At 52.7% G+C, this 22,430-nt stretch overlaps 2 protein-coding genes across 6 annotated transcripts in view; one reads left to right on the top strand and one right to left on the bottom strand.

The window, feature by feature from the left end:
* Nucleotides 1-9,514, top strand: part of IRF5 (interferon regulatory factor 5) — a 42,929-nt gene extending 33,415 nt beyond the window's left edge. For all 3 annotated transcript variants that reach the window (XM_083461397.1, XM_083461395.1, XM_083461396.1), the window contains exons 6-9: nt 1,286-1,606; nt 2,604-2,993; nt 5,894-6,012; nt 7,720-9,514. In XM_083461397.1, coding sequence (XP_083317523.1) covers nt 1,286-1,606; nt 2,604-2,993; nt 5,894-6,012; nt 7,720-7,953 — 1,064 coding nt within the window. In that variant the 3' untranslated portion in view covers nt 7,954-9,514. The remainder of the gene's footprint in view (nt 1-1,285; nt 1,607-2,603; nt 2,994-5,893; nt 6,013-7,719) is intronic.
* Nucleotides 9,515-15,027: 5,513 nt separating this feature from the next.
* TNPO3 (transportin 3) overlaps nt 15,028-22,430 on the bottom strand; it is a 45,051-nt gene continuing 37,648 nt past the window's right edge. For 2 of the 3 annotated variants that reach the window (XM_083461063.1, XM_083461062.1), the window contains exons 19-23: nt 21,803-21,959; nt 20,467-20,634; nt 19,085-19,197; nt 16,651-16,743; nt 15,028-15,375 (exon numbers count right to left, since the gene is read on the bottom strand). In XM_083461063.1, coding sequence (XP_083317189.1) covers nt 16,683-16,743; nt 19,085-19,197; nt 20,467-20,634; nt 21,803-21,959 — 499 coding nt within the window. In that variant the 3' untranslated portion in view covers nt 15,028-15,375; nt 16,651-16,682. Of the gene's footprint in view, nt 15,376-16,650; nt 16,744-19,084; nt 19,198-20,466; nt 20,635-21,802; nt 22,104-22,430 lie in introns of all 3 variants that reach the window. The other variant, XR_014516118.1, reaches the window with a different exon arrangement.

The following is a 22,430-nucleotide window of genomic DNA, read 5'->3' on the forward strand; positions in this document are numbered from 1 at the left end:
GCCACTCTGGGCGGCTTCCAACAGGATATTAAAAATACAGTAATGCATCAAACATTAAAAACTTCCCTAAACAGGGCTGCCTTCAGATGTCTTCTAAAAGTCAAATAGTTGTTTATTTCCTTGACATCTGATGGGAGGGCGTTCCACAGGGTGGGTGCCACCACTGAGAAGGCCCTCTGCCTAGTTCCCTGCAATCTCACTTCTCGCAGTGAGGGAACCGCCAGAAGGCCCTCAGAGCTGGACCTCAGCGTCCAGGCTGAACGATGGGGGTGGAGACACTCCTTCAGGTCTACTGGATTGAGGCCGTTTAGGGCTTTCAAGGTCAGCACCAACACTCGGAAACGTGCTCGGAAACGTACTGGGAGCTCAAGGCAGCGTAATAGTTTTCTTCCTCCCTTTATCGCCCTCACTACAACCTTGCGAGGTGGGTTAGGCCGAGAGTGAGTGCCTTACTTGGATATAACCCCACGTTCTCATTGCAAAGCATCCAGGAACAGAAGCAGACTATCTGAGCCAGGGGTTGGCAACCTTTTTTTAGCCGTGGGCCGGTCCACCGTCCCTCAAACCATGTGGTGGGTCGGACTATATTTTGGGGAAAAATATGAACGAATTCCTATGCCCCACAAATAACCCAGAGATGCATTTTAAATAAAAGGACACATTCTACTCATGTAAAAACATGCTGATTCCCGGACCGTCCACAGGCTGGATTGAGAAGGCGATTGGGCCAGATCTGGCCCCCGGGCCTTAGTTTGCCTGCCCCTGATGATTCTGAGCAGTCAAGAACTTTACATTCCAGCAGCCGTGCCCATCCCCTCTTGTGCAGCGAGCAAAAGACATCTTCTGCTTTCTTCCGGGGTTGGGGTCTGCCGTGTCTTAGGGTACCCCCATCGTTCAGCCCGGACACTGAAGTCCAGCTCCGAGGGCCTTCTGGCGGTTCCCTTATTGTGAGAAGTGAGGTTACAGGGAACCAGGCAGAGGGCCTTCTCGGTGGTGGCACCTGCCCTGTGGAACACTCTCCCTTCAGATGTAAAGGAAATAAGCAGATATCTTATCTTTAAAAGACATCTGAAGGCCGCCCTGTTTAGGGAAGTTTTTAATATTTACTGCTGTATTGTTTTTAACACTTGATTGGGAGCCGCCCAGAGTGGCTGGGGAAACTCAGCCAGATGGGCGGGGTATAAATAAATTATTATTATTATTATTATTATTATTATTATTATTATTACCTGCCCCCGAGATCCCTTCCTGACATTTCATCCGTGCTTGGCTCTCGTTTCCGCAGATCCGTCCCACGGCGTGGAGCCCCTGCCCCCCTACCCGTGGCTGAAGCAGGAGGCCTTGTACCCGGGCGCTTGCGCCAACGGATCCTTCCCCCACGTGGCACGCATGAACGCTCCCCCTCCGCCTCCACCCGTCGGTGCTTTTGCGGTAGGCGGGGAGCCTGCCGCGCCCAACTTCGTCGAACCGGCCGGAGCAATGCCCCTCGTTCCAGGGGACGTCCCCATGTCGGCGGACCTGGAGCCCCTGCGCCCGGGGGGCTGCCCGGTGGCGCCCATGGAGCAGTTCATCCCGGATTTGCTGATCAGCCCCCACATGCTGCCACGTAAGGATCCGTCCCGCGGCAGGGAGGAAGCGGGAGGGCGGGCGGGAATCGCGAAACCCTTGGGGAAGGGGAAACAGCGGCGGCTGATGCATAGCTGTCAACCTTTCCCTTTTCTTGCGAGGAATCCTATTCAGAATCAGGGAATTTCCCTTTAAAAAAGGGAAACGTTGACAGCTATATGGGTCCATGGCTGAGGCGAAATTCAAACCTGGGGGGCTTCCCAGCCCTCGCACTCTGCGCTACGCCTGCTCTCAAGAGGAGGGTGCCGATTGTAGTTTTACGGAAACTGTGGCTCTTTGAAGTGAAGAAATGAAGTGGTCCTTCATATGCTGTTGGGCTCCAACTTCCACCAGTTCTGACCATTGGCTGTGCTGGCTGGGGCTGATGGGAGCTGGAGTCCAAGGCTGATGGGAGCTGGAGTCCAACACTGTTAAGAATGATAGGAGCTGGAGTCCAAGGCTGATGGGAGCTGGAGTCCAAGGCTGATGGGAGCTGGAGTCCAAGGCCGAGTCCAAGTCTATTAGGGAATGATGGGAGTTGGAGTCCAAGGCTGATGGGAGCTGGAGTCCAAGGCTGTTAGGGAATGATGGGAGCTGGAGTCCCAAGCTGATAGGAAGAGGAATCCAAGGTTGATGGGGCTGATGGGAGCTGGAGTCCAAGGCCATTAGGGATGATGGGAGCTGGAGTCCAACATTGTTAAAGATGATAGTCCCAACCTAATAGGAACAGGAATCCGGGGCTGATGGGAGTTGGAGTCCAACACCATTAAAGATGATAGGAACTGGAGTCCCAAGCTGATGGGAACAGGAATCCAAGGCTGATGGGGCTGATGGGAGCCGGAGTCCAAGGCCCGTTAGGGATGATGATGGGAGCTGGAGTCCAAGGCCATTAGGGATGATGGGAGTGGGAGTCCACGGCTGCACGTAGGGCCTGTGCTTTCTACAAGATCCCTTGCGATGCCTAAACGGTCCTGCTGCTGCTTCTCGCCTTCCCGCAGTGACCGACTTGGAGATCAAGTTCCAGTACCGCGGCCGCTCGGTGGGCTCCCTGACCATCAGCAACCCCCACGGCTGCCGCCTCTTCTACAGCAACCTGAAGCCCACCCAGGAGCAGGTGGAGCTCTTTGGGCCACTGACGCTGGAGCAGGTGCGCTTCCCCAGCGCGGAGGGGGTGCCCAACGAGAAGCAGCGCTTCTACACCCACCAGCTGCTGGACGTCTTGGACCGGGGCCTCATCCTGGAGCTGCAGGGGCAGGACATCTACGCCATCCGCCTCTGCCAGTGCAAGGTCTTCTGGACCGGGCCCTGTGCCGGGGAGCTGGCAGGCCCCAATCCCATCGAGCGCGAGAAGAAGATCAAGCTCTTCAGCCTGGAGAGCTTCCTTAACGGTGAGGGAAAGGGCTGGAGACCCCAGCCTCACCCTCCCTCCGACGCCAGGGCCCTCCTGGTCCCAAAGGAGGGGGCGAGGGCAAAGGCAGGCGCTTGGTGGAACGGGAATGGTTCTCTGAACATGCTCAGAGGCATAGCTGTCAACCGTCCCTTATTTGGCGGGAAACTCCCTTATCCCAGCGCCGTGTCCCACTGCTGTCCCTTATTGATGATGTCCCTTAAATTTCCCGGGTTTCAAAGGAAGCAGCTCCTCTCCCCCCCCTCCCTGCCGGCCAGGGAGGAGGGAGGCTCCAACTGTGTTGCTTGGCTGCGTTGCTCACCCCATAAGGAGTTGGAGAATGACTGGGGGGTGGAGCTTGCATGCCTTGTGCCGATCAAATCGGCCGCCTTGCCTGGGGACTTGCCTTTGCTCAGCGCTTCCCAGTGGAGAGGTGACGGTGGTTTCCCTTGCTGCGTCCCCTTTGCCGGGTTGCTGTGCTGTGGGAATCACCCCTTGAGGCTTCGTTTGGCTGCTGGCTGGGCTTTCTGCCTTTGGCTCGGAGGGGCTCAGAAGGCGAACATACCTGTGCCCGGAAAATCCCTTATTTTGGCTGCTGATCCCTTATTTCCGAGGCTGCTGGTCCCTTATTTTCAAATCTGTAAGTTGACAGCTATGGTCAGAGGCACTGTCACCCCACAGGGCCAAGCAGATGCACAGAGGAAGAGGACAGAAGTCTCTGGGAATTCAGGTCTGGGGGGAGGAGTGAGGCCGCTTTTCTCCCCAGCACAGAACAACCTTGCAGGGTCGTTGTGAGGATGGAACGGGGAGAAACTATGCAAGGCCCCTTGAGCTCTTGGGGGGGGAAAGATGCCAATGTTTTTGGCATCTGTCTGTCTTGAGAGACAATGGGGTGCCCCTCCATTGTGAGGTCAAACCGGGGGTGAGGTCAAACTGCTGGAGGATCATGCACGGGAATGCCATTTTTATTGTTACCATTTAATAATAATAATAAAAATTATTTATATCCTTCCTTCCCCGGCCAGAGCCGGGCTCAGGGCGGCTGACACCAATAAAATCACAGTAAAAACATAATGGTGGGGGGGGGGACCAATTTAAAATACAGGTTAAAATGCCATTTAAAATGCAGCCTCATTTTAAAAGGAGCCCATAGATCAAATCCATAAGGGGAGGGAAACATAAGGGTCAGACTGAGTCCAAACCAAAGGGCAGGCGGAACAGCTCTGTCTTGCAGGCCCTGCGGAAAGATGTCAAGTCCTGCAGGGCCCTAGTCTCTTGGGACAGAGCGTTCCACCAATTCGGGGCCAGCACTGAAAAGGCCCTGGCCCTAGTTGAGACCAGTCTAACCACCTTGCAACTTGGGACCTCCAAGGTGTTGTCATTTGTGGACCTTAAGGTCCTCCGCGGGGCATACCGGGAGAGGCGGTCCCGTAGGTACAAATGTAAATGATGATGATGATGATAACATTCCTGTACATTTGGTTCTGCCTTGGCCAACCTTTGCTGAGGCTGATGGGAATATTAGCCCCGCAAGCCTGGAGCGCACCAGGTTCGTGGGAGGCTGGTTTGCTTTGTCCCTTTGGCTATTGTGCAACTTACTTCTGAGTAGACATGGCTAGGTGTGCACTAGCCATCTTGCCTAGGGGGCAACAGGGGGGGAAATGTTTGTTGTTTTCATGCTGTTTTGTGGCATTTGTAGTGTGACTCATGCAACACATTGGCGATGAATATACACAGAACAATAATTAAACATACTTTATCAACCTTCTGAGAAAAATACAAAACATTAAACAAAGCCACAAAGACTTGCGAGACAGGGTGCCGGCGTTTTGCACCTGTTTTGCCCTGGCAGTCCAAGTAATCAAAAGGCCGCTGTTTGCCCCCAATAAGGCCCTTTAACTGGGGCTTGCAGGTAGCACACTCCCCAAATGCCAGCACCCTGTCTCACAAGTCTTTGTGGCTTTGTTTAATGTTTTGTATAATCGCCAGCGTGTTGCATGAGTCGCACTACGTCTATTAGCAACACAGGTTGTGTGATGGCCTGGGATTCCGATTCAGAGGATGAACCGGAGGAATCCCAGCCTGCACAGGAGTCCCCGCCTCCAGGGCTGGCTGAACTGGGGCAGGGCCTTGATTCTGAGGCGCCTGCACCTGTGCCGGATCCTCAGGGGCAGGCACCAGGTGAATCCACTCTGGCTCCAGAGGTGGTTGAGGACTCAGTGCCTACAGGTGAGCCTCCCCCTGGGCCCAGTAACCCTTCGGCCTCTCCTGAGCTGCAGAGGCTTAGGGCAGAGAGGCGAAGGGAACTGGTTTCTCCCAGGAGGAGTGCTCGCCTTAAGGCCAGGAGAGGCGGGGCTCCTGGGGGCCGGGACCGCCCCTGGCCTTAGAGAAGATAAAGGCCAGTCAGCCCGGTCCCAGGTTGCGGGAGCAACGTCGTTGTTGAGTACCTGCTCCTACCCGGACCCAGACCTGACCTTCCAGCCTTCCTGTTCCCGCCCGACCTCCTGCTTCGAACCTCGCCTCACTCCTTGTGAACTGTTTCCAGGCTAGTGACTCAGGACTGAACTTGGACTACGATAACTGTAACCTTCCTCCCGGCACCAGCACAGGTTGCATTTTTCTAGCAGAAGCGAGATGCTTGGCTAAGCATGCCTTTGGTCCAGCAGCCAGTCTTTTCTGCTGGGGAGGGAAAACTGCCAGGCTGCGTCATCCCTGCCAACCTGCTTTGCGATGCTCACAGCCTTCAACCATCCTGCTATGACTTTCTCTCCTTCCACTTTCTGGTTCCCTGTTCCCTCCTTGCCCTCTTCTCTTCCCCCAATGGGCCGCCAATACTTCCTGGCCCTTCCCTTTCCCTTTATTTTTAAAAAATATTATGTCATTCCCATCCTCTCTCCATAGGACTTATCATGTTCCAGAAGGGTCAGAGCACCACGCCACCCCCCTACGAGATTTTCTTCTGCTTCGGAGAGGAGTGGCCGGACCAGAAGCCTAAAGAGAAGAAGCTGATCACAGTCCAGGTGGGATGGCGGCGCTGTGTTTGTGTCCGTCCGTCCATCCGTCCGTCCGTCATCTCCTTCCGCCCACATACCGTATTTTTTGCTCTATAAGATGCACCCGACTATAAGATGCACCTAGTTTTAAGAGGAGGAAAATGAGAGAAAAAATATTCTGAATCAAATGATGTTGAAGAGGGAGGAGGACGGATGATCAGACTTACCCCTTATGGAGCCCCTTACTTTCCTTCTCCCGCTTCGCTGGAGAGGCGCTGTGCAGCTATCCCTAAAGCCAGCACAGAAAGAGGGAGAGCTGCTCAAAGCCTCACCCTCTCGCTCTCCTGGCTTCTGGGATAGCTGCGCAGCCTGCATTCGCTCCATAAGACGCACACACATTTCCCCTTACTTTTTAGGAGGGGAAAAGTGTGTCTTATAGAGCGAAAAATACAGTAAATCAGGAGGAGGTACGTGTGTCCATGAAGGTTTTCTAGCAGAAGTTGGTGTCAGGCGGCAGAGGATCCAATCTTCACGGCAGCTTGCCAGGAACGGATAAGGCGAGGAAAAGTCCTTGCCATCTGCTTTTTATTCAATATTTACAGAGAGAGGCTTGGAACGCAACCTCTGGGAATAATGGCGTTGTCCTGAGTGACTCTCCACCCCCTTTTCCTCCCACTTCCTTACTCATCCTCAGCTCTTTGCTCTCCTACTTTCAAGGTTCTCTGGGTTCTGGGAGAAGGGGGTTCTGGCAGGGCCAGATTTAGGTTTGATGAGGCCCTCAGCTCCTGAAGGTAACGTGGTCCTTTCTATGTCCAGCTGTCCTTTGTCAACAACATATTGCCGCTGTTTTTTGTGTGGAATATGTGCCATGTGGTAATTTATGGACTTAAGGCATATCTAAAGCCATTTGCACATAACAAAATATGTATTTTATCAAAGTAATTGTTACAACCAGTCCACGCAGAATGTAGGCACCCTATATATAGAAAGGAGCAAACCAGTGATATTTTAGGGAGCACGCAGGGCCCATGACTTACATCATAGGAGCCTATACAACACAAAACACTGTTTTATTTTACAGCGGTACCTCGGGTTACAGACACTTCGGGTTACATACACTACAGGTTACAGACTCGGCTAACTCAGAAATAGTACCTCAGGTTAAGTACTTTGCTTCAGGATGAGAACAGAAATCGTGTGGCAGCAGCGGGAGGCCCCATTAGCTAAAGTGGTACCTCAGGTTAAGAACAGTTTCAGGTTAGGAACGGATCTCCGGAGCGAATTAATTTCTTAACCTGAGGTACCACTGTATTGGTTTTTTATCTTACGTTTTGGAAATGTATATCCAGTTGCTTTTTCCGTTTTCCCCTGCTGGACGGGGCAGACTTATATGGAGGTACCACTGTAATTATTTTACCATTTCACCACCCCGCTTAATGAAGAGGACACTCGACAAAGCGCCGCTCTGCGCACATTAGCGCAGGTTGCGCTTCTGCACATGCACAAAGCGCTATTTAGCACTTCTGCGCATGGACGAGCGGGAAACCCAGAAGAAACCCATTCTGGTACTTCTGGGTTTGCCGCGGACATCCGCCGAAATGGACGCTGGATGGGGTGGACTTATACGTTGGTACCACTGTAATTATTTTACCATTCCACCGCATATATGAAAGCGAGGCTGCTCTGCTTTTCCACCTGTGCACGAAATGACGGAACCCCCTTTTTCCTTCGCAGGTGGTGCCAGTAGCTGCGCGTCTCCTGTTGGAAATGTTCTCCGGAGAGCTGTGCTGGTCAGCCGACAGCGTCCGCCTCCAGATCTCCCACCCGGATCTCAAGGACAAGATGGTGGAACAGTTCAAAGAGCTACACCAGCTCTGGCAGACGCAGCAGAACGTCCAAGTCCAGAGCCTGCAACTGGCCGGGCCCGAGACCTGGCCCATGCAGACCAGCACCACCAACAGCATGTAGCCACGACGAGGGGGCGCCTTGCCACCCCCAGGCCTTAGCCACTTTGCTAGCGGGCGGCCGATGCAGAACCACAGGGACTTGCAAGCTCTGGGGCCTCCCGGCGTTCCCAGTTAAGAGCCGGACTTCAGCGGGCGCCAAGTGGGGTCACGCAGCCTGACTGGCAACCTTTTGCTAAGCCACACAGAAGCCGGAGTGGTTCTTTGCAGGATAAGGCCTTCTCCCGATTGCTGCAAAAAAAGTGAACTGTCAAATGGAAGGGGTGCGGGGAGAGGACCGCAAGGAACTTGGGGGGCAAGGGCAGGTCTTGCGTCAGCGATGGGGGAAGTCCGTTGAGCTGGGCTGCAGCAGGTAGCTTTACTTAAGAGTAAGCGCTGTAGCGGGGAAGGGAAGACCAGGACTCCCACTTTCTAAAAGAGCCCCTGCGAAGGTCTGGAGCAGGGCACAAATGGGAGGTACCCCCAAAGGTCCTGTAGCCCCCAACCCTCTGAAATTCAGTAACCACAGAGAACCATGCGCCGCTCTTGGGCCTCAGCCCCCAAAGGCCAAAGATGGAGGCCGCTCTGTGCCCCCTTCCCCCACTAGGTTGCACGGATTGGGGCCAGACCTGCCTTGCTTGGTGCAAGCAAGCAGAAGAGGGAGTCTCTCCTCCGAGAAGCACCCTTTGCCAAGTTTGAGACACTCCGCCAGCTCTGGCACTGGGATTCTTGACTTTCGATTTGCAAGAGCGAAGGGTTTTCAGTCCCCGTGGCTGCGAAGAGATGTTCGTAAGCAGGTGTGCAGTGCCTTCGGAGCTCCGACGAGCCAAGGAAATTACCTGAAATGGGTTCTTTGTGGGCAAGAAGGCATCGCCACATCTAGGGCCCTGCATGTAGCTCCGCCTTTCCCCACCTGGTGCCCTCCAGGGGGTTTTGAACTACAACTCCCCTCGGCCTAACAGAACCAAGAAAGCAGGTTTTGCACAATTGCTCCTCTGGGCAGGAAACCTCTGCGGGCAAGAGGGTATTAGCCAGCCTTTGGGGAAGGAGATACGCCTTTTCCTTTGTGTTTCGGAAGCCTGGGTCTGGTTTGGAGGGGTGTACATGCCAAAGCTTTGCAGGAACTGAATGCGCTTCCAGAAAGCACCCCCAGCCTTCCTTTACAAAAATCTACGAATGCAAAAGTGCTTGAATCCAGAGGGAAAGTGATGGGATTTGGGTTTGGGTGGGCAACACTTCAGGGTCTTCTCTACAGTTTTTTACTCCCCCACCTGCCTGCCAAAATCAGAATCCATGCAGGTCACAGAACTCTGCTTTCCTTGGCAAAGCAGAAGGGGACAGTGGAAAGAGGGGTGGAAGGGAAGAACCCATTCCATGGGGAAAGCATTTGACAACCTGCCCCACTGGAACCACCAAGGTATTTAGTTTCCTGCCACTCCCTTTCCTTCTGAGTCGGACAAGAGCGTGCCCCGTGGCAGGGAGGGGCGTGTTGCGGTTCGCCGCTGCCAAACTGCCGTGTTACGTGGCCTCTGCCCTTCAGCTAGGGGCAGCTCGACCTCTGCCTGTGAAATAAACATGTTTACTCCCATCTGCGATGGCTGATGAGTGGTTGGGATGCCGTGGGAAACATGAGAGCTCCGCCAGGGCACCTGCTGCCGCCTCCTGCAATTCTGTCCCCGTCGCAAGTGAGAGGGGAGGGCGGCTCAGGTGGGGGGTGGGGAGAATAACCACTGCACCGAATGGTACCTGGATATAGCTTGGTTGGGGGGGCGGGGGGCAAGGAAGAGTCAGTCCCCCCCAAGGCAACTTTCTCCAGCTCCATAGGCCTTGCAAAAAGCACAGCTTCTCCCAACTTCGCAAACCATCCGTTCCTTAAGATGTTTACACTTTGGGATAAGCTGAGATGCACCCACATGCAAGACATGATGCCCAAAATATGGTAGACCCATTTTTTTAAGCCCAAGGAAATGCCTAATAATAATAACAATAGTTTATTATTTATACCCCGCCCATCTGACTGGTTCTCCCCAGCCACACTGGGCGGCTTCCAACCAAATATCAAAAACAATACAGCGTCAGACATTAAAAACTTCCCTAAACAGGGCCGCCTTCAGGTGTCTTTTAAAAGTAAAATAGTTGTTTAAAATAGTGGGAGGGCGTCCCACGGGGCAGGTGCCACTACCGAGAAGGCCCTCTGCCTGGTTCCCTGTAACCTCACTTCTCGCAGGGAGGGAACCGCCAGAAGACCCTCAGCGCTGGACCTCAGTGTCCAGGCATAATGATGGTGGAGACACTCCTTCAGGTATACTGGACCGAGGCCGTTTAGGGCTTGAAAGGTCAGCACCAACACTTTGAATTGTGCTCGGAAACGTACTGGGAGCCAATGTAGGTCTTTCAAGACCAGTGTTATGTGGTCTCAGCGGCCGCTCCCAGTCACCAGTCTAGCTGCCGCATTCTGGATTAATTGTAGTTTCCAGGTCACCTTCAAAGGTAGCCCCACGTAGAGTGCATTGCAGCAGTTCAAGCGAGAGATAACCAGAGCATGCACCACTCTGGCGAGACAGTTCGCGGGCAGGGAGGGTTTCAGCCTGTGTACCAGATGGAGCTGATAAACAGCTGCCCTGGACACAGAATTAACCTGCGCCTCCATGGACAGCCTTAAGGTGATTGGAACAATTTGTGATGGAAACTGGCACAGTCTGCACTGAAGCATGGTGGTAAAACATACACCAAGAATGTGGTCTTTTGACAGGACAAGGTTCGGGTTAATAAAGCCAAAGCTGGGAGTGTTGACGGGGAGAGCAGGGATAAGGCCTTTAAGGAGATAGAATCAGAGAATTTTGCAAAGGACACCCAAGGGTCATCTAGGCCAACCCCCTGCAATGCAGAAATCTCAACTAAAGCATCCCTTAAAAACCTCCAGGGAAGGAGTCTTTCTGAGAGGGTCAGTTCCACTGTCAAACAGTTATTGCTGCCGTAAAGTTCTTCCTGAAGTTTAGCTGGAATCTCCTTTCTTGTAACTTGAAGTCCCTGGTTTGAGTCCTGCCGTGCAGAGGAGGAGAAAACAAGCTTGCTCCCTCTTCCATGTGACAGCCCTTGAGATATTTGAAGAGGGCTATCCTAGCTCTTCTTTTCCAGGCTAAACATACCCAGCTCCTTCAACCGTTCCTCATCAGGCTTAGTTTCCAGACGCTTGGATTATATTCGTCACCCTCCTCTGCACACCTTGCAGGAAGATGGAAATAATGTGCGCATCTCAAGAACAGCCTCTTCTCAATTCGGACGCAAGAAGCAACAGCTTCCTGGCATTCCTTGAGCGTTAGGGGTGCAAAGGGCACACACATTCTTGACTCAAACCACCTGCTTGCTATAGATAGTAACATGCCTTCCTGGACATTCGCACAGCTACATCTGCACTTGATCAATAGCCCGGTTCTTTCGTCTCGGATTCCTAGAGCAGCCTTACCAAAGCTGGTGCTCCAGAGCAGGTGCGCTATGAACCGCCTTGCAGTTTTCTTAAAATAAATGAGGCACGAGCTTATTTTGCACAAGCCACCGGGAGAGGTGCCGTGATGGGGATGGCTGCTCGCTCGTCACAGCAGAGATGGGAGAGGATTCCCTTCCATTTCCCACCTTTACCTGGTTGGTCCACAGCAAAGATGCCACCCCAAGCCCTTTCCCTGCCCGCAAATGGAACGACAGGGTGGCAAAGCCTCTCGCTGCAGCCTCTTTCCTGGGCCAGTTCAGTGGCACCATCCCCTTCCTGCCTACTCTGAAGCAAGCTCCATCGCAGGAAGCTGCCTTATACATTTGGCTCCCTCTTGCTCAGTACCGTATTTTTCGCTCTATAGGGCGCACCTGATTTTCAGAGGGGGAAATCAAGGGGGGAAATATGATCCTCCCCCCCGCCAGCTCTGGGAGCAGCGGACAGGCTGCAGGCAGTCTGTGCGCTTCTCCCAGACCTTCTCCCTGCTATTGTGGGAGGTAGGGGAATTCCCCCATCTCCCGCAAAAGCCCACAGGAGCTGCGCACCCTTTATAGAGCATGCGGCTCCTGCGGGCTTTCGCTGAAGCCAAGGAGCCTGCATTCACTCCATAGGACGCACACACATTTCCCCTTCATTTTTGGAGGGGGGAAAGTGTGTCCTATAGAGCGAAAAATACGGTAATGTCTGCACTGATTGGCGGCCGCTCCCTAGGGCAGTGTTTCCCAACCTTTTTTGGGCAAAGGCACACTTGTTTGATGAAAAAAATCTCGAGGCACACCACCATTACAACCCCATGACGTCAGCGCGCAGCGTCACGTCGGGAGGGACGCATGAAAGTGTAAGTTTCAATTTTTTTCCCTCCCCCTTGCCGGGGAACCTCCAAGCTTTGGGGGTGGGGGGGGGAGGAGGCAGCAAAGCGAGGCAGGAAGGAGAGCGCGGCTTGGCTGGGTGAGCTTTGGCAGGGAATGAGAGCCGTGAGGTGGGCGCTGCGGACGGAGGCACTGCCCGCCGAGCTCGCAGGCAGCCAGGCAGGCAGACGGCGAGAGCCCCGCGCTGGGCGGCCTCTCCTCGCCGCCGCCGCCCCGCCTCTCACCGCCCGACTCCCTCCAGGCAACATCTCGCGGCACACCAGGCAACATCTCGCGGCACACTAGTGTGCCGTGGAACAGTGGTTGGGAAACACTGCCCTAGGGTATATGGCAGGGAGTTTCTCCCAACTCCACCTGGGACCTTCTGCTTCCAAGGCAAATGTTCGGCCGCTGAGCGTGGGGCATTCCTGTGGAGTTCGGGGGTCCTGAGCCCACAGAAGCCTAAACCCCCAAATTCCCCAGCCTCAGGGGAAAGAGTGAGGGTGTCGCTGCCCACCCAAAACGAGTGAGAAATGAGCTGTTTTATCCAGCGGGGTACAGCTGCTGAAAGTACTCACTACAGCAAGGCAATTGCTAGAAACACAGATACAGTGGTACATTGGTTCTCTAACGGCTCGGCTCCCAAACGCCGCAAACCCGGAAGTGTTCCGGTTTGCAAGCGTTTTTCGGAAGCCGTGCCTTGGTTTTCGAACCGTTTCGGGAGTTGAATGGACTCCCGGAACGGATTAAGTTCGAGAGCCAAGGTACCACTGTATATAAGCCAATTCCAAATGAGTCACCACAATGGAATGTCCAGGTGCCCTATTTTTTTCTGCAATGTGAATTTGCTGTTACGATTATTTTCATTTCTATAACGCTTTATATTTTAAAGAACAAACCTCAGAGCAGTTTGCAGCGCATTGAAATGAAACAATCCCAAATAAAACTAACTCAAGCTTCAAGGGAAATGTTTCAGTCCCTTCTCTAAGTGATGCTTTGCTTCCCCCAGTCGCCAAGCTAGCATCCAGAAATCTCCGTGCGGCTGCAATAGGACCCGCGCCACTTGCAAAACATGCCTGGCCGATTTCGAACAAGGGACTGGACAAGGCAGAGATGAATTCATGTAAGCGATATGAGACGAGAGCGCATAGACCCAAACGAAACTACCGTAGATTCCAGCGTATTAGGCGACTGGGCGTATTAGATGACAGCTGCCAATTTGGGGGTTCGTCTTATAATCCCAGTCTTATACACTGGGCAGTGGCAGTGGGTGGCAGGTAGCTTTGGCAGCTTCCGAACCAGCAGTGGGAGGGCTTCGCGCCGGGAGAAAGCCATACCCGGCGTATAAGACGACCCCTGACTTTTTAGCCTCTTTTCTGGGGTTAAAAAGTCGTGTTATACGCCGGAATCTGCGGTAGCAGCCAGTGGGGGGACAGGTGCTTTTCTTAAACTCAAGGAACGGGCAGCCCTGTGCCCTCCAGTGTGGTGTAGTGGTTCAGAGTGGTGGACTCGTAATCTGGTGAACCGGGTTCGCTTCCCCGCTCCTCCACATGCAGCTGCTGGGTGACCTTGGGCCAGTCACACTTCTCTGAAGTCTCTCAGCCCCACTCACCTCACAGGGTGTTTGTTGTGGGGGAGGAAGGGAAAGGAGAATGTTGGCCGCTTTGAGACTCCTTAGGGTAGTGATAAAGCAGAATATCAAATCCAAACTCTTCTTCAGAATCCTGCGATGGTCAAATCCAGGAAGGCCATCGGTGAAAGGGACAGGAGGCATAATGTAAACCACAAACCCCAACCGCTCCCGCAAGCCCTTAGGGCAAAAAGGCTACTGGCACAGCTGCAGTTTCAACTTTTTCGTCTGTTTTTATTTCTTTTCTCTTTTTTTGCATGTTTTTTTAATATTTTAAATCTTGTTCTCGAGATGGCTACAACACCAGACGGAACAGCACCCCCCCCCCATTTCCTGCCTCAATGTCTGCGCGGGGCCCGCGACTCCCTCTCTCTCTCTGTGTCTCCCCCCACACCGGAGTCGCTGCCGGGATCGGTTTTAAAGAAATAGCCTGCCCGTCCCCTCTCAGTCCTCCAGAGCCCCCCCCCCGCCCCTCTCGTGAAGCCCCTTCCCACCCCTCCAAAGCGGTTTAAAAAAAAAAAATCCCAAACAGATTTAAACCAAATTTTCCAAAAAACCCAAATCAACTTTTAAAAAAGAATATATATATATATATATAATATAATATATATTATAACTGTTTTATCAAAGTAAGCAAACACGTTGGTGGGGTGGGGGTCTAGGTTTTCCCTAACCCTTCTCTGTGTGGGTCCTCCTCTGCCAACCCCCCAAAGACCCTGGGATTCCACCCAATCTCTCATTTGGGACTCGGGGGGGGGGGAGGGGAGGCTGAGCTCTGGAAATCCGGAGGGTGGGGCTTTGCAAACCAACAACAACAATAACCCTGGACTAAGTCCCTTCGCCCCATTCCCCCATCCCCTGCAGGGCAGACTATTGGGTTTCTTAGATAGGTGTTTGGTTTTTGTTTCTTAATCCCGAATGGATCCTTAAGTAATCATTTTTATTTTCATTTCACAGAAAGTTTACTACTTTGTTTTGCATTTTTTTCCATCTTTTTTTTCTTTTTTTTTGCTTCCAGGCAAATTAGTTTTCTATTGTTTCATATTTCTGTTGTTGTTTTTAAAACATTTTATTACTATTTTCCTTTTCATGGTTTTTTTTTTTTGTCTTTTCCCCCCCTCTTTCTTTCTTTCCCTCTTTCTCTTTCTCTCTCTCTCTCTCTTTTTTAAAGCAAGTCCATCTGAAAAAGCAGGCTTCCCCTCCCCCCGCGACGCCATAGGTCAGTTGCAGCCATCGATATTCGCGGATAAGTTGTGCCCCCCGGGATTTTATGGTTTTTTTCGCGTTTTTATCTCTTTTTCTCTCTCTCTCTTTCTCGCACTCACAAGCAGGAACTTCACCGACTCGTTCTCGCGGCAAAGTGTCTCTTCCGGATTGGCGGGACACAGCAGAGCGAGTCAGAGCCCTCAGCCGCCATGAAGTTTGCTGGTTGTGGGACACTGTCTTGGTAGTTTTATTTCCTCTTCTGAAAATAAGACATTCCTGGGGAAGGGGGAAAGGGGAGAAGCCGTAAAAAAAGGCAGAGGAAGAAAGGCAGTTTTAGAAACTCGGATATATCGTCTAATCGCCAAATGGCAATTAAACCTAGGCTGCGGTCGCCAAAATATGTTCAAGTTTCCCCCTCTGATGGGATTACAGTCGTATCTCATGTTGCGTCCGCTTCAGGTTTCGTTTTTTCGGGTTGCGGACTGCCGAAACCCAGAAGTAGCAAAATGGGTTACTTCCGGGTTTAGGCAGTCGTGCATGCGCAGAAGCGCTAAATCGCAACCCGCGCATGCGCCAACGCAGGGTGTGAACGCTGCGGGTTGCGAATGTGCATCCCGCACGGATGACGTTTGCAACCCGAGCATCCACTGTCTTACTATTACAGTTGTACCTCCGAACGTGGCAAACCCGGAAGTAGTTTTCCAGGTTTCGCCATGCACACATGTGCAGAAGTGCTCTATGCACATGCGCAGAAGCGCTAAACTGCGCTGTGTGCATGCGCAGAAACGATCCTCCGGCTGCGAATTTCTCAGGATGTGGCCGGACCTCCGGAATGGATCCTGTTCGCAACTGGAGGTACCACTGTATTATGATTAATTCCATTTCTATACTGCTTTGTTTTTTTAAGAACAAATCTCAAAAGCAGTTTACAACACATTCAAACATCAAACAAGGTTGTTGCAGTTCCACAGAATCCTTCCACAGAGTCCAAGACAAGGATTTCCGCAATATTAGCCTTGTTTTGCCATCCTAGGCTTCATCAGTAGTACAAGCTCATATATGATATCACAGGACAGTGGATCTTATAGCATAGTAGTAGCTGCTATAACTACTCTGATGAAGCCTAGGATGGCGAAACAAGGCTAATATTCCAGAAATCCTTGTCTTAGACTTTGTGAAAGGATTCTGTGGAACTGCAACAACCTTTCGTGTGGATTGTTGGACTCTATGAACAGACAGGTGGAATAGACACTTTCACATATATGGACCTTATGCATTAACTGATTAGAGAATGAACTGATCTACTGGGTCTTCTACATTTTTCGTTGAACTTTATGAGCTACCTCTGTTGAAATCTACAATTCAATACAACAAATAGTATAGATTTTTTCAAACGTACAGCCGGTTACGTCTTGTGTGTTTACAGCTGTCAAACATGGCAGCCGGCAGCAGAGCCGCCATGCCCGGGGCCAGCGGGAGAAGGAAGGCACCATATTCAAGCCTCTCTCCACATGCACAGAAAACTGGGAGGAAAAGTTAGATTCTGCTCACCTGGGAGACAGGCAGAGTGAAGGAGGCACAGGCTACCGGAACAATCTGGTGAAATCCCTCAAAGCCCAGCAAACCTGTTTGCACTCCTCGGCGCTGCGGGAGGAGAGAGGAAAAGAGAGGGGCGGCCGTTATTTGGGGAGGGGAAGAAGAAGCGCTCTGCGCATGGCCAGGAACCGTGCAGCCACACATTGCGGGGTGAGGTACCAACGGCCGCCAGTAGACCAGCAAACCACACAGAGACGGTGAGCAACAGAGACCCGGGACGGCACATCTAAATCCCCGTGCAGCTACAAAACGAACAGGGCAGAAAACTGAGGACCAGGAACTTGAGTCAGAGGTTAGGGAACTGGGCGGAGGTCTGTATAAATCAGTGGTGATGAAGCTCAGGGTCAAATGTGTTGCGTGTGTGGAAATAGCCTCCTTAGCAGGCCAGATATTCCCAGAGGAAGCCTGGAATTCCAGTGCCCAAGATGGAACCCACCAAGCTCCCTCCTTTACTCGGACGCAGGAGAAAGGCTACCATGGGATCCCCAAACACCAGGTCACCCTGCCCTCTGCCCACCAGCCTCTTCTTGAGCAAGCAAAGGTTCACAGCAGCCCTGCATAAATCGCCTGCCCCAGCCGGAGGAGGCCCTGAATGCCGTGGGGTGGAAGGAAAGCCCCGCAGGCTGGCAGGCTGGGGTGGCACTTGGGTGCCGAGACGTTTGCCAAACTGCCTGGCAAGGCGTGGCACGGAGGAACAGGCCAGGGCTTGCTTCAGCACACACACCCCCGGCGAAGGGGAAGGAGCCCTGGCAAAGCCGCAGGGCCTCGGAAGCAGATAGGGCTGGGCATGGGCCTGCCCGAGCCAGTCACCCTGCGCTGGCAAAGGGTGCAGGACTGGGGCCAAGCAGCCTTGCGGTTTCCCCCTCCCAAAAGCCGCACAACCGGACTGGCAGGACCAGAAAAACCGGACTGGCAACCGGGAAGAGAGAGAGAGAGAGAAATCCCAGCCGAGGGACACACCGACCCCGCAATCTCCTGGCAAAGAAGGGTTTCCCTCCACAGCTGGCACAGAAAGAGGGGCAGCCAAGATGCTCCTAGCATGACAAGCTTTTTTAAAAAAACCTTTTTAACAGGCATCACACACACACACACACACACACACACAAAATTGAGATAGGGGACCCAGTGAAGCCCCCCGACTCTCACAATCGCCAATGAAATGAATGGCTCGTGATCCACACAAGGATAATAGATTCATAAAGCCTGTGAGCGAGTTGGAAGGTGCCTGTCCAACCGGTTGATATCCCAAAAAGCTCAACAACTCTGATTGATCTCGCACCCTAAAACAAGTTCAACAACTTTGACTCACCCCCCCCCCCCACCAAAAAAAGACCAACAACTCTATTTCAACTAGGGCCAGGGCCTTTTCGGTACTGGCCCCGATCTGGTGGAACGCTCTGTCACAAGAGACTAGGGCCCTGCGGGACTTGACATATTTCCGCAGGGCCTGCAAGACAGAGCTGTTCCGCCTGGCCTTTGGGTCGGACTCAGTCTGACCCTTCTGTTTCCCTCCCCTTGTGGTCTTGATATATGGGCTACTTTTAAAATGAGTCTGCATTTTAACTTGTATTTTAATGCATATTTTAATAAACTGGTTTGTTTGTTTGTGTCGTCCCCCCCCCCCCCACTATGTTTTATTGTAATTTTATTGCTGTTAGCTGCCCTGAGCCCGGCTCTGGCCAGGGAGGGCGGGGTATAAATCATCATCATCATCATCATCATCGTCCTTATTATTATCTGTATAGTTAAAGCTATGGTTTTCCCAGTAGTGATGTATGGAAGTGAGAGCTGGACCATAAAGACGGCTGATCGCCGAAGAATGGATGCTTTTGAATTCTGGTGCTGGAGGAGACTCTTGAGAGTCCCATGGACTGCAAGAAGATCAAGCCTCTCCATTCTGAAGGAAATCAGCCCTGAGTGCTCACTGGAAGGACAGATCCTGAAGCTGAGGCTCCAAGACTTTGGCCACCTCATGAGAAGAGAAGACTCCCTGGAAAAGACCCTGATGCTGGGAAAGATGGAGGGCACAAGGAGAAGGGGACGACAGAGGACGAGATGGTGGGACAGTGTTCTCGAAGCTACCAGCATGAGTTTGACCAAACTGCAGGAGGCAGTGGAAGACAGGAGGGCCTGGCGTGCTCTGGTCCAGGGGGTCACGAAGAGGCGGACACGACTCAACGACTAAACAACAACAATTATTGTTGTTATTATTATTAATAGTGGGAGTAGATCGCAGTCTCTTGGATGGTGGACACCCCTGATCTAGTCCAAGGAATCTTGTTGCCTCTGATCTCACTCACACACACACACACACACACACACACTTACCCCTGGTACCCCCGCCTGACCAATCGCCCCACCCAGCTCCCACACTGAAGACCACACTGACCTCGTGACCTGCTTGTGGAAGTCTGTCAGCTGCTTGTGCGTCACCTGCACGGCTCCCCCCGATGTTTCCTTTGGTAAGCCCTTCAGCGAGTTCTCCAGCCAGCGGCAGAAGGTCTGTGGCAGCCACAGAGAGGAGAGCGGAGAGAAAGGAAAGGGGAAAGGAGTGACTCCCAAGACAAGACCCTCCCAAGACCCCGCAGCAACACACAAAGCCTCAGGGGTTAGAGCACCTGCTTGGAGTGCAGAAGGCGCCAAGCTCCATCCCCAAGCCCCCTGCCTGGAACCCCTGGAGAAATCCCTGCCAGCCAGCGCAGGCCAGTGGATCCCCAACCTTTTGGGGCCACCCCACACCCCTTGGTTCCGTAAACCCATCACCAGTGCCCCCCAACTTACAAAAGGTAAAAGTAAAGGGAACCCTGACCATTAGGTCCCATTGTGACCGACTCTGGGGATGCGGCGCTCATCTCGCTTTAGCCGGCGTACAGCTTCCGGGTCATGTGGCCAGCATGACTAAGCCGTTTCTAGCGAACCAGAGCAGCGCACGGAAACGCTGTTTACCTTCCCGCCGGAGTGGTATCTATTTATCTACTTGCACTTTGACATGCTTTTGAACTGCTAGGTTGGTAGGAGCAGGGACCGAGCAACAGCTCACCCCACCGCAGGGATTCGAACCGCCGACCTTCTAATCGGCAAGCCCTAGGCTCTGTGGTTTAATGCACAGCGCTGCCCGCATCCCTTGAGACTCCTTAAAGTAAAGGTAAAGGGACCCCTGACCATTAGGTCCAGTCGTGGCCGACTCTGGGGTTGCGGTGCTCATTCATCTCGCTTTACTGGCCGAGGGAGCCGGCGTACAGCCTCCGTGTCATGTGGCCAGCAAGACTAAGCCACTTCTGGCAAACCAGAGCAGCGCACGGAAACGCCGTTTACCTCCCCGCCGGAGCAGTACCCATTTATCTACTTGCACTTTGACATGCTTTCGAACTGCTAGGTTGGCAGGAGCAGGGACCGAGCAACTGGAGCTCACCCCGTCGCGGGGATTCAAACTGCCGACCTTCTAATCGGCAAGCCCTAGGCTCTGTGGTTTAACCCACAGCGCCACCCGCGTCCACCTTACAAAAAGCATGATGCAAAACAGCAGTTTGCATGACCCGCCAAGGAAGAAGATAGACAATTCAAGATGGTAAGGACTGGCTGCATGTTTGTTCAAAACCCAATTTAAATGCAGTTGATCCAACAAAACTGGACTTGGTCTAGCTTTTCAAAGTCCGGTTGTGTCAAGCTAGCGCCCAGAGGGAGGGCAGTGGCGGCTGTCCTGCCAAAAGCAGGCTGGGCACGTCCAGTGGTCTCCCCACCCGGAAGGCCCAGTCCCAGCTTCCTCCTTACCGGCCTGTCGACCTGCATGATCTCCCACAGCACCTCGGCCACGTCCGGCAGGGTGTAAGGCGGCAGGCAGAAGCAGCTGGTGTGCAAGAGCTGGCTCACAAGCTGCTGTCCCAGCTGCGTCATCACCTGCGCAATCAGCTCCTTCCGCGCCTCAAAGTTCTCTTCGTGCTGCGGAGACAGAGAGAGAGAGGGGCGCACTTGCGGGGGGCCCTCGGAGCTGCAGGGAGCTTCCCACCCAAACCATGGGCCGCTCTTGTTGCAGGAATTTATGTATAGGTTGGGGGGGGGTTGCCCCTCCAGCAGATATCATGCACATGCAGCCCACTACCAAAATCAGCACCATCACTTTTGTGACTTTTGTGATTTGTCCTCACAAAACACTTCATCACAGTTTCTTCCTATCTATTCAAAGGGCCTCTGCTGCACGATACCAAATGTAAGAATTCACTGATAAATGTCTCTATGTACTGGCTCACAGGGAGAACTTCAGAAATTCATATAGACATGTGAGCTCATCTACTCAGCAGCCCCTCTGCCTGAGGGATAATCCCTGGCATCCTGATACCTGAGTGCCAGACAGGTAGCCATTCCAGAAATACCAAACCCAGATGAAGACACAAGGGTGTGATTAACTTGGCTGGGAAACAGGGAAATGTAAATATCTTTTTTTGTTACACTTGATGGGTGTTTGGTGGAGGGCAAGGGGAACCATGGGGCAGGGTCCAGGGTGCTCAGATTCCTGCCACCAGACCTCCCCTTTCATGATGTAACCGTGATGTATGAGTGATGTAGTTTGAGGGGTGTAACATGGGGATTAGCAGCTAATAAAAGTTTGGGTTCTCTTTTGTTCGGGGCTTCCATCTTGTTTCACCTGGTGGCAGGTGGGAGTCCTGATGCAACAGTCTTCAGTCAAGACCAAGCCTACTGGCTGCTGTTTTGCTCTGGGATTCCTGGCTGGTGTCCTTGTTTTTTGTCCAAGGGAGCCCTCAGATTTCTCCGTTAACACGCTCGACACCCCGCTTCTGCTCCAGAGGGAGAGATCATCCTCATTCCCCCCCCTTCTCTGGGGGGCAGGCAACCTTGGAGTCCCCCCATCCTACCCACAGAGTCAGGTGGCCTGCAAATCAGGTCTCTCCCTCCTTTCAAAGGACCCTGCTTTTCTCCTTGGGCTAAACTTTGCCCTTGCTCTGATTAACCCTCAGGTGGAGCTCCCCTTGATCTCTGCAATGTTCCATTGTTAAAATGCAAAACTTAATAAAAATGATATTTTTTTTAAAAAATAGCTGTGTGTCTTGGCACCCTGCGTTAACGCGCAACCCCGTCGCCCGCCACTCACGTCGTTGGACACTCCCGTGTGGACGAGGTCACGCAAGAACTTCATGACGCTGCAGTTGGCATCGCGGTGGTCCAGGGTGGTGGCGGCGATGGCCCACTGCAAGATGGGGAGGATGACCTGGCTGCGCAGGAGGGTGATGGGACTGCGCTGGATGAACCTGCGAGGGGGAGGCAGCATCAGAAGGTTAGGACCCCATAGCTCCCGGTGAGAGAAAAGAAACCCCTCCTGCGTGTCACTGCCTGATAACAGCTCTTCGGATCTGGGTCCTAGATACCCCCAACCCCATTCCTGATTGGGGTCCCTTCTGTTAGGATATTTCCGTTCCACCTTAAAAGGGAGCAGGCTTTGTGAGTCAGAGTCTGCGTATTTCCTGTTTCACAGGATGTTTCTGTTGTGACTTTTGTTTTCGCTCTCTCTGTGTCTGGAGACACTGAAGCAGGCAGTCATGTTTTTCTTTGTTCTGATCAACACTGAATAAAACTTGTAAATAATGCTCTCCTGCGTGCAACTTTCGCTGTGCATTATCTGCTAATAGAGAGAGTGCATCGGCTCTAGAATGTGGCAGGCTATTTCTAGAGCTCATGTCGCTAATTGCTGATACTGCGTGTCTACGGGAGATCGATGGATG

Source organism: Podarcis liolepis, assembly GCF_965112155.1.
Source record: "Podarcis liolepis genome assembly, chromosome: 10".
In the NCBI taxonomy this organism is placed as follows: Eukaryota; Metazoa; Chordata; class Lepidosauria; order Squamata; family Lacertidae; genus Podarcis; species Podarcis liolepis.